The following is a 16,140-nucleotide window of genomic DNA, read 5'->3' on the forward strand; positions in this document are numbered from 1 at the left end:
TTTAAAGAAAGACTGAGGAACTATCACAGATAGAAGACCACAAAGACATGACAGCTCACTACAGTGTGTTATCCTGGATTAGCTCCTGGAACAGAAAAGGGACACTAATGGGAAAACTGATGAAATTCATATAAGGTTGGTAATATTATTAACAGTACTGTACCAATGTTATTCCTGGTTTTGATAATTGTACTATGGTTATGCAAGATGTTAACATAGGAATGTGAATTGTATCTGAGAATTCTCTGTAATATTTGTGCAATTCTCTTTCCAGACATCTAAAATTCAGAATAAAAGTTTTTTAAAAAGTTCTGAAAAAACTATACTGATATAATGATAAAAAACAGATCAGTGGGGCTTCCCTGGCGGCGCGGTGGTTGAGAGTCCACCTGCCAATGCAGGGGACATGGGTTCATGCCTGGGTCCGGGAGGATCCCACATGCCGCGGAGCGGCTGGACCCGTGAGCCATGGCCGCTCAGCCTGTGCGTCTGGAGCCTGTGCTCCGCAACGGGAGAGGCCACAACAGTGAGAGGCCCGCGTACCGCAAAAAACAAAAAACAAAAAAAACAGATCAGTGTTATCTGAGGTCAGGAGTGGGAGAAAAGACTGATTACACAGGGTTACAAAGGGATGTTTTTGGATGATGGAAATATTTCTATATAATGATTGCGTTGCTAGTCACATGACAATATTCATCTGTCAAAAGTCATGCACTGGTGAAATTTTGTTACATGAAAATTATACTTTAATACAGTTGACAAAAAAGAATTCTAAATGTAAAAAAAAGAATTCTTAAAAATATCTTGGATTGTGATGCCAATATAAGTGGAATGCAGAGAAGAGATACCAAATAAGATTATATGCTCTTACCAGGTTAATTAACTGAGTGTGTACTACATCTTCTACCAAAACTGCTGTTTCATGAAGAGGCCTCCTAGAATCACCTAGAGAAAACCTGCAAAGAAAATCAAACATACCAATATTAAGGACTGTAAAACTAAGAAAGGCAAAAGTGAAAAATATTTATCATGATACTGTTTAATAAAGTACAAATTGTCCTCTCAAATGACAGAGTACGTATACAATTTTCTATGGACAAAGAATTGCATCTTTCCTACATAAGCTGAAACTTCCAGAGAAAAGTGCAGTGTCATCAAAGTTATTTCTTGACTTGTGTAGGCATTTTTGAGGGCATTTACTATTTCAAAATGCAAAATTTTAAAGACAACCACTTCATAATATTGGCAACCAGAAAACTGTTACCATATCCAAACAGCCAATACAGCTGGCCCTTCATATCTTCAGGTTCTGCAGGTTCCTCGGATTCAACCAACCACCAATTGAAAATATTCGAAATAAAAAAAAAAATCCACAAAGTTCTGAATAGCAAAACTTGATTTTGCCACGTGGTGGCAACAATTCACATATCATTTACATTGTATTTACAATTATTTACATGGCATTTACTTTGTATGAGGTATTATAAGTAATCTAGGGACAATTTAAAGTATATGAAAATTTCCCCAAAGAAGATATACAGATTGACAATAAACACATGAAAGGATGTTCAACATCACTAATCATTAGAGAAATGCAAATCAAAACTACAATTAGGTTATCACCTCACACCGGTCAGAATGGCCATCATCAAAAAATCTACAAACAATAAATGCTGGAGAGGGTGTGGAGAAAAGGGAACCCTCTTGCACTGTTGGTGGGAATGTGAATTGGTACAGCCACTATGGAGAACAGTATGGAGGTTCCTTAAAAAACAAAACATAGAACTACCATATGACCCAGCAATCCCACTGCTGGGCATACACTCTGAGAAAACCATAATTCAAAAAGAGTCATGTACCATAATGTTCATTGCAGCTCTATTTACAATAGCCAGGACATGGAAGCAACCTAAGTGTCCATTGACAGATGAATGGATAAAGAAGATGTGGCACATATATACAATGGAATATTACTCAGCCATAAAAAGAAACGAAATAGAGTTATTTGTAGTGAAGTGGATGGACCTAGAAACTGTCATACAAAGTGAAGTAAGTCAGAAAGAGAAAAACAAATACCACATGCTAACACATATATATGGAATCTAAAAAGAAAAAAAAATGGTTATGAAGAACCTAGGGGCAGGATAGGAGTAAAGACGCAGATGTAGAGAATGGATTTGAGGACATGGGGAGGGGGAAGGGTAAGCTGGGACGAAATGAGAGAGTGGCATGGACACACATACACTACCAAATGTAAAATAGGCAGCTAGTGGGAAGCAGCCGCATAGCACAGGGAGATCAGCTCCGTGCTTTGTGTCCACCTAGAGGAGTGGGATAGGGAGGGTGGGAGGGAGACATAAGAGGGAGGAGATATGGGGATATATGTACACATAAAGCTGATTCACTTTGTTATACAGCAGAAACTAACACACCATTGTAAAGCATTATACTCCAATAAAGATGTTAAAGAAAAAGAGACATGGGATAGTCATAAATAGATCACTTTCACTGAATTTCCTTGTCCAAGATTCACTTAGGAAGGCAAAGTGGGTTATTTTGAGGGGCATTTGAAGAAAATGCTAAGTTTAACATTACCATTGAAGACTATGTGTGTAAATATTACAAATAATAATTCTGTTTATTAAAGTAAAAAAAAAGTATATGGAAAGATGTGCATAGGTTATATAGTAAATGCTATGTCATTTTATATAAGGGACTTGAGCATCTGACGATTTGGGTATCTGCAGGGGGTTCTTAGAACCAATCCCCCTCAGACACTGAGGGACAACTGTACAGTAACACAATAATAGCCACGTAGAAAACTAAAAACAGCATGTGATGTAATTAAAATGAAAACTGCTAAGAAAAATGCACGTAAGTGGTGTAAACTATTATTTCAAATTATATACAAGCAGATTATCAAGAATGGATGACAAAGCTGATCTTAAAAGTCCTCTTCTCAATTTTCATATTGTGGACTAGATGGTCCGGTAAAGAACATTTGAAAATATACAGTAATATATTAAAAACTTACATTTAAAGCATACTTTAACCAGCACTAGAGAGAACAAAAAAGAAGTCAGAGAAAATGAGAAAACACAGTTCCACAGGATAAGAGAGCCCTAGAGCCAAAATTTATTCTGAAAGCATCTACTTCTTTATAGTAGCCTACAGCTTGGATTTCAACCAGCAGAGTTTTCAAGGTATAGGAAAGAACGCTGGGACCTCAAGAGAGGTTTGAGGAAACTACTCAGAAGTTGAGAAAAGCAATGCCCAGATGGTGACACTTTCAGTGTGTGAACTAGGAAAATACCACTCCAAGGAAGGCACTTTGCCTGTCTTAGCCCAGGCTGAGTGAAAGAGAAAGAAAATGTGGTATTGGCACAAACAGACTATAGGAAAAGAACAGAGAGCCTAGTAATAAACATATAATGGTCAACTGATTTTCAATAAGGGTGGCAAGAGCACCCAATCTGGAAAGGACAGTCTTTTCAACAATTGGTGCAGGGAAACAAGATGTCCACATGCAAAAGAATGAAGTTGGACTCTTACCTTGTACCACATATTAAAATAAACTCAAAATAGATCAAAGACCTAAAACTATAAAATTCTTAGAATAAAACAGAAGGGGAGATCTTCATGACTTTGGATTTGGCGAAGGTTTCTTAAGTGTGACACCAAAAGCACAGGCAACAAAAGAAAAAAATAAATTGGACTCCATCAAAATGAAAACCTTTTATAAATCAAAGAACACTATTAAGAGAGAGAAAAGATAACCCACAGAATGGGAACAAAAATGTTTGAAACTCATATATCAGATAAATAACCAGCATATACAAAGAACGCCCACAACGCAAAAAAAAAACAACAACAAACAACCCAACTTAAAAATGGGCTATAGACTTGAATAGATATTTCTCCAATGAAAATAAACAAACGGCCAATTTCAAATGAAAAGATGCTCAAAATCATTAGCCATTAGGGAAATGCAAATGAAAGAAAACATGGAGATACCACTTCAAACCCATAAGAATGGCTATCATCAACAAAATGGAAAACAGTAAGTGTTGGCTAGGATATGGAGAAATTGCAAATGCTGTACGTTGCTGGTGGGAATGCAAAATGGTGCAGCCACTGTGGAAATGTGCATATGTAGACACCACCCGAAACTGAACAGCTGTAGTGTTATAGTCCCCTTCTGGAACACCCCTGAAAGACAGTGGTAAAGGGAAATCCTCCCAGTGCACAGAGCTTACAGCAGTGCACTTAGTTGTTTACTTGAAAGAAGAAATAGTTAGATGTGTAATTTTATACTGATTCATGGGCTATGACCAATGAGTGGCTAATGGTAAGGGACATGGAAGGAGTATGTTTGGGAAGTTGGGAAATTTGGGGAAGAGGTAGACAGATGTCTCTAAATAGGCAAAACAACAACAACAACAACGTGAAGACGTCAACTATATTTCAATTTAAAAAAACTAAAAAAAAAGTGAAGATATCTGTGTCTTGTGTGAATGCTCATAGGTGACCTCAGCAAAGGAAGATTTTAACAATCAAGTGGATACCATCAGCTTTTCCCAAATCACCCCATCATTGCCCAATGGGCTATGAACAAGGTGGCTGTGGTGGGAAGGATGGACTTCCACTCACCAAGGTCACTGCTGAGTGTCCATCTGTCAGCAGCAGAGATCAACACTGAGCTCCCTATATGGTATCATTCCCCAGGGTGATCAGTCAGCTACCTGGTAACAGGCTGATGCCATTAGACCACTTCCATCATGGCAGTGGAAGTGTATTATTCCTACTGGAATAGACACTCTGGATATGGAACTGGCATCCCTGCATGCAATGCTTCTGCAAAAATTACCATCTGTGGACTTAGAGAATGCCTATCCACTGTCATAATATTCTATACAGCACTGACTCTGATCAAGAAACTCACTTAACAGCAAGAGAAGGGCTACACTGGGCCCACACTTATGGAATTCACTATTCTTAACATGTTCCCCACCATCATGAAGCAGCCGGTTTGACGGAATGATGAAATGGCCTTTTGAAGTCTGAGTTACAGTGCCAGCAAGTTGGCAATACCTTGTAGATCTGGAGCAAGGTTTTCCAGAAGACTATACAGTCTAGAACCAGCATCTAATATGGTGCTGCTTCTCCCACACATAGAATTCACAGGTCTAGGAATCAAAGGATAGAATGGGAGAGGCACCACTCATTATTACTCCTAGAGACCCACTAGCAAAATTGTTGCTTTCCGTTCCCATGGCCTTATGATTTACTGGCCTAGAGGTCTTAATTCCAGAGGGAGGAATGCTTTCACATTTATGCCATTGACACAATTATTCCATTGAAATGCAACTTAAGACTGCAGCTGAGTCACTGTGGATTCCACATGCTTCTGAATCAACAAGCAAAGAAGGAGTTACTGTGTTGGCTGGGGTGAGTGATAGTGACTACCCAGTGGAAAATAGACTGGTACTCCACAGTGGAGGTAAGAAAGAGTATTTCTGGAATATAGGAGATCCCTTAGGACGTCTCATAGTACTACCATGCCCTGTGATTAAGGTCAATGGAAAACTACAACCCAATCCAGGAAGGACTACTAATAGCTCAGATCCTTCAAGAATGAAGGTTTGGGTCACTCCACCAGTTAAAGAATCACAACCAGCTGAGGTGCTTGCTGAAGGCAGGGGAATACAGATTAGGTAGTGGAAGAAGGTAGTTATTAATACCAGCTACAACCATATGACCAGTTATAGAAAGAGGACTGTAACGGTCATGAGTATTCCCTTATTTTGTTATGAATACGTTTGTGTGTGTGTGTGAATGTGAGTGTCGGAGAAATATCTGTTTCCTTCCCTCTCTTATTCCCTCCTCATGTAACATAAAATGTATTGGCCTTACAGTATTTGTTATTCATTTTATATCATAGTATTTAAGCTAGGAACACCAAGGAGAAGTATAAACATCACTCAAGGACTTAACCTCATCTTCTGGGGAAGGGGTTAGCACATTTTCAGTTGTGTGCTGGATAACTATCACGTTAGGCAGAACTATGACCTTGTCATTGTCTTTATTTGGAGACTAAGTATTTTAAGGAGATATGGGTGCCCAAATTGATATGGGTATGGTTAATTTTATGGCTCAGTTTGACTGGGCCATGGGGTAGTTAACATTAGTTTGATATGTATTTGCAGGTATTTATGCGTGAGATTAACATTTGAATCCGTAAACTGGGTAAGGCAGATGACCCCCTCCAATGTGGGTGTGCCTCATCCAATCTATTGAAGGCCTGAACAGAACAAGAGGAGGAGTTAGCGAGAATTCACCCTCTGCCTATCTTCAAGCTGGGACATTGGTCTTTGCCTGCCTTTGAACTCATTTTGGGACACCATCAGCTCTACTGCTTCTCAGATTTTCATACTGTAGTTTTACCCTCCCCTCATCACATTTTATGTTGTTGATTTCACAATGTACATCTTTTAGCTTGTGTATCATTAACAAAGTATTGTAGTTATGATTATTTTTACTACTTTGGTCTTATAACCTTCATACTAGATGTATAACTGATTTACCCACCATTAAAACATTGGTGTATTCTGAATTTAAGCAGTGGAATTTGTACTTTTATACATTTTACTATTACTGACTAGCATCCTTTCATTTCAGTTCAAAGAAGTCCCTTTAACTTTTCTTATAGGCTAGTCTAGTGCTTATGAACTCCTTCAACTTTCACTTGTCTGGAAAATTCTTTCTCTCTCTTTCAATTCTGAAGGATAACTTTGCTGGGTATACTTTTTTTGGCTGCCAGGAAAGCAAGAGCAAAACATAAATCTATTAGGGCTTCCCTGGTGGCGCAGTGGTTGAGAGTCTGCCTGCCGATGCAGGGGACACGGGTTTGTGCCCCGGTCCGGGAGGGTCTCACATGCCGTGGAGTGGCTGGGCCCGTGAGCCATGGCCGCTGAGCCTGCGCGTCCGGAGCCTGTGCTCCACAACGGGAGAGGCCACAACAGTGAGAGGCCCGCGTACCACAAAAAACAAACAAACAACAAAAAAAAACCCCATAAATCTATTAATATAATTAACTCCATAAAATATGAAAATAGAAAAACTATATGATCATATCAACAGACGTAGGAAAATCACTAAACAACCATTCACGACAAAAATTTTAGCGAAGTACGACTAAAAAGATTTTCTTTAATCTGATGAAGAGAATCTACCGAAAACCATATAGGGAACAACATACTCAGAAGCATTCAAACCTTTTGAAATTCAGACCAATATAAGGATTCCCACTATCACCACTTTTAATCAATAAAATGCTTAAGATTACAGCGACAACATAAGGCAAGAAAAGGTTTAAACTGTATAAGTATTGAAAAGAAAAAACTAAACTGTTCTTATTCACATATAATCTGAGTATCTACACAGAAAACTCAAAATAATGGGGAGACAAATTATTTCAACTAATAAAGGAAGTCAGCAAGTTTTTCAACTATAAGAGCAATCTAAATATCATCAACACAAAGGCAGAACTCATTGAAACAGACAGCAGAGGGGTCATTACCAGGGGCTGGGAGTGGGGGAAACAGGGAGATGATGCTTAAAGGGTACAAACTTCCAGTTAGAAGATGAATAAGTTCTGGAATGTTACATACAGCACAGTGATCACAGTTAACAGTACTATATTATACACTTAAAAGGTGATAAGAGAGTAAGTCATAAATGTTCTCACCGCAACAACGAAATGGTAACTGTGTGACGTGATAAAGGTGTGAGCTAAAGCTATGGTGGTAATCATTTTGTAATAAACAAGTATATCAAATCAACATGTGTACTCCTTAAACTTATACAATATCAATCATATCTCAATAAAGTTGGGGAAAACAGCACACAAAGATAGAAAATGCAATTAAAAATATATAAATTGGCTCTAAACTTTATGTGAGAGAGTCAAGACCCAAGAATAGTCAAGACACTTTTGAAGTACAAAGTAGAAGGAGATTTCCTACAAGACTTATTATAAAGCCATAGTAATTAAGGTAGTGTGCTACTGGTGCAAGGACAAACAAATAAACCAACAGAACAGAAAGGAATAAAAAGTCCCCATCAGAGAGTAAACTCCACAATGGCAAAAATCTTCTGTTATGTTCACTGACATATTCAATATTTAATTCTTTGGGCTGCCGGAACAAAGTTTCTCTTCCATTATTTTAAGTTAATTTAAGTTAATTTAAACCAAAGAAGAAGTACAAAGTTAATTTAAACCAAAGAAGAAGTACAAAGTTATCAAAGGGAAATAATTGACTCAAAGATAAAACAATGAATGCAATTCACATCTCTAGTAAAAAGAATACTTAAAAATACTTCTTATATAAAATGTACAAATAATTACCAAGTTTTACCTCAAGCTTTTATATACTTTTCTATTAAAAATAATCATTAACATAAACATGTAAAGTACTTAAAACCAGCTAAAGATATAAATACGGATGGGATTTTGATTAGTATATTATTTTAATTTTCAGGATTGTTAGTTCTTCAGCTTAAATTTGCATTTTTTCTCATATTACTTCTGCTAAGTTTATTTTCCCAAATGCAGAAAGCTAGATATTGTCTTAATGGTTTCTGGAAAATAGAAATGAAAGCCACTGTACCTAGCCATAGTCACCTCTTTTTGCTCTGCAATGTATATAATATTTTTAAGTCACTTAAAGACAAAATCCAGGTAATTGGTACTTATACATATCTTTTGATTTCCCCTCCCCCCATTAAACACCTATCTTATTACTCACTGATGCCTTGACTGATTTGTCTTGGGTCTATTCCCAACCAAAAAGGTCTGATGCTCAAATCCTTCACATACTGCCTAGATGCCTGTAACAACACCAGTACTGCTGGACCAGCTTCCACTAAAGGTCTTTCAGGAAACGTTCCTGAAAAAGTTGTCCCTCCCCTGGTCTTCTGCAGTAGCTTCATTGCTATAACACACAAGACTCTATTTTAGTTATCATGTAACTTTGATAACTATGGTCACAACAAGTAAGTCCAGAGCATTCTTGCTGGACTCCACTTAATCAAGACAGTGGCACAGCTACTTATACCCTATCCTCTCACCCAAACAGGATTGGTTTTATTCAATTCCAGGATCAAATGTTTCAGTGATCACTAGGGCAGCTGACTCTGCAATTCCCTTGTCAAGTGCATAATGAAAGTATGAAATAAGCAAGACTATTCATGAGGTGAAGTTATACTTCTTATTCTGTACACTTAGAAGAGGATGTATGCTGAACGAAACCATGGGATACTGTTCCAAAAATTCTGAACTTACCACTAAGCCTTTCAGTATTTTTGGGTGCTATGTGTAAGCCTAACAGTCTAAAATTGGGAGACAGCCTTTACATAGACATCTGTTAAAGTAGAAAGAAAAATCTATTAATAGAAAGTACAGAGTAAAACAGAGTAAGACCTAGTTACAGAAACATTTCCAAAACACAGAAAACAAATTTTTAAAAATACACACTTAATATTACTAGTCACTATGCGTTTCCAAAAAACAACAAAACTTCATTTCAATAGTTTCTAACCTCAGTTAAAAAAGAAAATAAAGTTTTTTTAAAAAAAGGAAGGAAGATGCTAGATATTTGCTATCTTACTCTCTGTTGAACCCCTATTTGACATCTTTAGTTAGTAATTTATGCCTAGATGCTTCCCGAGTATGGTGATACACTTTCAATGTCTCTGGAAATTCTGACACATTATTCTTTATCAGAATCTTTTGCTAACCTCCAGATCCTATGTAAATGTATATATCTCATTATGTATCTACCCACAGACCCATTCTTCATACATCCACTTATCACCAACTGTTGAAAAGAAATCAATCCCAAATTCTATTTTTTTAAAATAATTATAATAGACTTCATTTTTTAAAGCAGTTATAGAAAAAGTGAGTGGAAAGTACAGAGAGGTTTCATATATCCCCTCATCTCCCTCCATGCCCAGTTTCCTATTATTAACATTTTGCATTAGCGAGCCAGTATTGATTGATACGTTATTATTAACTAAAGTCCAGAGTTTACATTAAGGGTAACTCTGCATGAGTTTCTCTATTGGTTTTGACAGATGTATAATGATATGTATACACTATTACAGTATCATACAAATGGTTTCACTACAAATCCTCTGTGCTCTGCCTATTCAGCCCTTCCTCCTTTGCAATCCCTGGCAATAACTCATCTCTTTACTGTCTCCATAGTTTTGTCGTTTCCAAAATGTCATAGAGTTGCAAACATATGGTATGTAGCCTTTTCAGACTGGCTTCTTTCACTTAGCATTATGTATTTAAGATTCCTTCATGTCTTCATGGCCTGATAACTCTTTCTTATTACTAAATAATATTTCACTGTATGGATATACCATGGTTGGTTTATCCATTTGACTACTGAAGGACATACTAGTTGCTTCCCAGTTTTAGCAATTCTGAATAAAGTGACTATAAACATTCATGCAAGTTTTGTGTGGACGTAACTTTTCAAGTCATGTGGGTAACCACCAAAGAGTGTGTTTATTGTATCATATAATAAGAGTATGTTTAGTTTTGTAAGAAACTGCCAAGCTGCCTTCCAAAGTGTCTGTACCACTCTGCATTCCCATCAGCAATGAAGGAGAGCTGCTGTTGCTCCACATCCTCTCCAACACTGGGTGTTTGGGATTTTAGTCATTCTAATGGCTGTGTAGTGCTATTTTTTTTTTTTTTTTTTTTTGCGGTACGCGGGCCTCTCACTGTCGTGACCTCTCCCGTTGCGGAGCACAGGCTCCGGATGCGCAGGCTCAGCGGCCATGGCTCACGGGCCCAGCCGCTCCGCGGCATGTGGGATCCTCCCGGACCGGGGTACGAACCTGTATCCCCTGCGTCGGCAGGCGGACTCTCAACCACTGTGCCACCAGGGAAGCCCTGTGTAGTGCTATTTCATTGTTGGTTTAAGTTGCAATTAATTCCTTAATGATGTATGATGTTGAGCGTCAACCCCAATTTCTTTTAATGGCTGTAACTGTAAGAAGAACAAACTTTTCCAGTAAGCATATACAACACGTGTATATTTTTCTCTTTTTAAGTCATACAAACATACGTGTGATATTAGTACAAAAACACAGTATAAAACAAAAGAGAAATTTCAAAGGAGGTAAAAACGTATCAAACAATATTTTTAAATAAGTATTATTTTCTTTATTGAAATGAGAAAACTTTTTTGATCTGATTAAATACATATATATAAATTATTAGCATTACCAACACTCCCAGTTTGCCTGAGACAGGGATTTTCCAAATTATTTTCTACCAAAGAAATCAGCCTAATTAATACTAAAAGGTCATGACATATTTTTTTATCAAAAAAAAAAAAGCCAGAAAATTTTCTTTTTTTAAGGGAATGAATGAATAATACATAAAATGTGTATACTATTTACTTTCAAACAAATACCCTATTATTTTTGTTCTAGAGTCCCAAAAAAGCACCTGGGGAATTTGACCCTTCATTTGGAGATAATGCCTTTCCATGCTGTTCAGTTGAGGACTAAGGCAGGGTACTCAGTGCAGGAGGATTAGCAACCCAGCTGAGTCTCCTTGTAGTCACTGCCTCCACTCAAAGAAGAAACGGCACCAGCTGAATGAGGGGCCAGAGATGGGAGCTGAGAATAAACAGATACAATTCATATGGCCAGTATCCAATTAGGAAGATTACAATAATGCAGCGCCAAGTCTCACTGCATCCTGGTCATCAGCTACAAAGAAGAGGCAATCAGCTATGATGAAAAGAAATTAGACTGAAAGTTAGATGACCTGGTTCTGGTTCCTACTCTGTGACTAAGTAGTACTGTAACCTCGGGCAAGTAGCATTTCTGGGTACCTCAGTTCCTCCACAATGAAAGGAGTGGACTGGATTCAGTGATTTTAAAGATGTGTTTTCAGATATTTATTCTGGGTATGCAAGCAGCTATAATCCTTAAATCCCCAAAACTTCTGTCTTCAAGAATTATAAGAAAATTATATTTTAATAAAATCACTTTTATAACTCTTGTAAGAAAATTAAATCTTACTAAACTGAGTAAATTGGGCAACAGTCATGAAATTAAGAAAAAAGAAAAACAATTTAATGGGTAACGCAGAATAAAATAAACAAATAAAAACAATTAGAGGAAGAGCAATAAAGCTGAATTTATTCCTGTCCTAATTTCCAAGAAACATTCCATTGCCCTCTAAAAGACATTAAAAACAAAACAAAACAAAACAAGATAGTGCCTGTACTTGGGGAATGTATCACAGAATTCTATATTATTCTTCTTCAGTATATTTGACAGGGTCAGCTTTTGAGTCTAAAATACTTGTTTTCACATTTTCAAGCCCTGATTAAGAACACAGTGGAAGGACTGAATAAGTTTTAATTAAAGGGATTCTTCAATTAAAGAGATCCTTTCACAATGTATATCAAGGCATCACATTGTACACTTTAAATAACTTAACAATTTGTCAATAACACTTCAGTAAAGCTGGGGTGTGGGGACAGAGTCTGAAAAAGAAGCCAAGGAAGTAAGTTTAGTAAAAATCCATGACAGAGAGCGTGCTAGAACAGTCCTGAAGAACACAAGGCCCACAAGCAGATCTGCTCATGAAGATCCAGGAACTAAACATAAAAGGACAAAGACACATTTCTTTACTACCTTGTGTGCGTCTTCTTGGATGCTGAGTTGCTTTCAGTACTTACCACTGGCTATAAACTCTAATGTGGTTAAATTATTCTGGATACTGTGGTTAAGTAATTGCTGTGGTCTTGGGAGCTAGTAACTGATTTTTTTTTTTTTACTTCTGGTTTTCTGAACATTTTCTACCTCAGGTAATTGATATTACTTTGGAATGGACACTGTGACTACTGCTTGATGTAAGAAGGCCCTGGGTGACTTTCTGTCCCCAAAAGAAAGTTTCCTTATTCTCTTAAAACCACTTATTTGATTATACTTTTATAGGCTAGGTATTACTATAATACCCAGGAATTTCTCCTAACTGGAATTAGAGTGAATAGCAGGCTGGAGTCCTAGCATACACTCCAGTCAGCTAACCTGGTACTAGACAGCACACGCAAACACAGACATCATACTGTTTATGTCATTCTTACCCAATATTTGTTGAGACTGATTTACCCTCTGTCCAAAGGGGAAAAGAAGTACAGAAGTTTGACCATGAGCAGTCATTTAAGGTAATCAGACAGTCATAAACACATGCAAATTCTCCTTATTCTTCAATTTTTAATACCACTAACCTTTTTAACTCTATGATTTTATCTACCTGTTTTCCAAAGGAAGAAATGAATTCAATTAGCAATGGCTCTGAGAAAGCCAAAGTGACAAGTAACTTAAAATAATTAAATAAATACCTAAGACCATAGCCAGGACATGGAAACAAGCTAAGTGTCCATCGACAGATGAACGGATAAAGAAGATGTGGCACATATATACAATGGAATATTGCTCAGCCATTAAAAAAAACCCGAAATTGAGTTATTTAAAGTGAGGTGGATGGACCTAGAGTCTGTCATACAGAGTGAAGTAAGTCAAAAAGAGAAAAACAAACACCATATGCTAACATATATATGGTATCTAAAAAAAAATGGTTCTGATGAACCTAGGGGCAGGACAGGAATAAAGACACAGACGTAGAGAATGGACTTGAGGACACAGGGAAGGGGAAGAGTAAGCTGGGACGAAGTGAGAGAGTAGCATTGCCACATATACACTACCAAATGTTAAATAGATAGCCAGTGGGAAGCAGCTGCACAGCACAGGGAGATCAGCTTGGTGCTTTGTGAACACCTAGAGGGGTGGGATAGGGAGGGTGGGAGGCAGATGAAAGAGGGAGGGGATATGGGGATATACATATGCATACAGCTGATTCACTTTGTTATACAGCAGAAACTAACACAACATTGTAAAGCAATTATACTCCAATAAAGATGTTAAAAAAAAACCCCTAAGCCAACAGTTTTTCTAGATACGATCATTTATCTCATTGCTTGCTTGATTTTTCAACATCCATCCCCCGTCCTTTACTTTAGTATATACTCATATCTTATTAAAATGAACTTTGACAATATTTTTAGAATTTTATAACCCTTTATGAAATAAGTATAAATATCTTAAGACATAAGAAAAGCAAGATTATGATTCCTATACACTAATGATGAAAAATCTGAAAGAGAAATTAAGAAAACACTCCCATTTACCACTGCAACAAAAAGAATAAAATACCTAGGAATAAACCTACCTAAGGAGACAAAAGACCTGTGTGCAGAAAATTATAAGACACTAATGAAAGAAATTAAAGATGATACAAATAGATGGAGAGATATACCATGTTCTTGGATTGGAAGAATCAATCCAGTCAATAGAATCATTGTGAAAATGACTCTATTACGCAAAGCAATCTACAGATTCAATGCAATCCCTATCAAACTACCACTGGCATTTTTCACAGAACTAGAACAAAAAAATTCACAATTTGTAGGGAAACACAAAAGACCCCGAATAGCCAAAGCAATCTTGAGAAAGAAAAACAGAGCTGGAGGAATCAGGCTCCCTGACTTCAGACTATACTACAAAGCTACAGTAATCAAGACAGTATGGTACTGGCACAAAAACAGAAATATAGGTCAATGGAACAGGGTAGAAAGCCAAGAGATAAACCCATGCACACACGGTCACCTTATCTTTGATAAAGGAGGCAAGAATATACAGTGGAGAAAAGACAGCCTCTTCAATAAGTGGTGCTGGGAAAACTGGACAGGTACATGTAAAAGAATGAAATTAGAACACTTCCTAACACCATACACAAAAATAAACTCAAAATGGATTAAGGACCTAAATGTAAGACCGGACACTATAAAACTCTTAGAGGAAAACATAGGCAGAACACTCCATGACATAAATCACAGCAAGATCCTTTTTGACACATCTCCTAGAGAAATGGAAATAAAAACAAAAATAAACAAATGGGACCCAATGAAACTTAAAAGCTTTTGCACAGCAAAGGAAACCATAAACAAGACGAAAAGACAACCCTCAGAATGGGAGAAAATATTTGCAAATGCAGCAACTTCAAAAGGATTAATCTCCAAAACATACAAGCAACTCATGCAGCTCAATATCAAAAAAACAAACAACCCAATCCAAAAATGGGCAGAAGACCTAAATAGACATTTCTCCAAAGAAGATATACAGACTGCCAACAGACGCATGAAAGAATGCTCAATATCATTAATCATTAGAGAAATGCAAATCAAAACTACAATGAGTTATCATCTCACACCGGTCAGAATGGCCATCATCAAAAAATCTACAAACAATAAATGCTGGAGAGGGTGTGGAGAAAAGGGAACTCTCTTGCACTGTTGGTGGGAATGTAAATTGATACAGCCACTATGGAGAACAGTAGGGAGGTTCCTTAAAAAACTAAAAGTAGGACTACCATATGACCCAGCAATCCCACTACTGGGCATATACCCTGAGAAAACCATAATTCAAAAAGAGTCATGTACCAAAATGTTCATTGCAGCTCTTTTTACAATAGCCAGGACATGGAAGCAACCTAAGTGTCCATCAACAGATGAATGGATAAAGAAGATGTGGCACATATATACAATGGAATATTACTCAGCCATAAAAAGGATCGAAACTGAGTTATTTGTAGTGAGGTGGATGGACCTAGAGACTGTCATACAGAGTGAAGTAAGTCAGAAAGACAAAAACAAATAATGTATGCTAACACATATATATGGAATCTAAAAGAAAAAAGAAAAGAAAAAGATCAGAAGAACCTAGGGGCAAGACAGGAATAAAGATGCAGACCTACTAGAGAATGGACTTGAGGATACGGGGAGGGGGAAGGGTTAGCTGGGACAAAATGAGACAGTGTCATGGACATATATACACTACCAAATGTAAAATAGATAGCTAGTGGGAAGCAGCCACATAGCACAGGGAGATCAGCTCGGTGCTCTGTGACCACCTAGAGGGGTGGGATAGGGAGGGTGGGAGGAAGGGAGATGCAAGAGGGAAGAGATATGGGGACATATGTAT

General features: G+C 37.3%; 1 protein-coding gene across 5 annotated transcripts in view; it reads right to left on the minus strand.

Moving 5' to 3' along the window:
• Nucleotides 1-16,140, minus strand: part of SUPT3H (SPT3 homolog, SAGA and STAGA complex component) — a 446,906-nt gene that overhangs the window by 224,346 nt on the left and 206,420 nt on the right. For all 5 annotated transcript variants that reach the window (XM_027127428.1, XM_027127425.1, XM_027127426.1 and 2 more), the window contains one exon: nucleotides 872-956. In XM_027127428.1, the coding sequence (XP_026983229.1) occupies nucleotides 872-956 (85 nt within the window). The remainder of the gene's footprint in view (nucleotides 1-871; nucleotides 957-16,140) is intronic.

The sequence above is a fragment of the Aethalodelphis obliquidens genome, unplaced genomic scaffold (assembly GCF_003676395.1).
Source record: "Aethalodelphis obliquidens isolate GAN/ISIS:26980383/991018 unplaced genomic scaffold, ASM367639v1 scaffold31, whole genome shotgun sequence".
NCBI classification, from domain to species: Eukaryota; Metazoa; Chordata; class Mammalia; order Artiodactyla; family Delphinidae; genus Aethalodelphis; species Aethalodelphis obliquidens.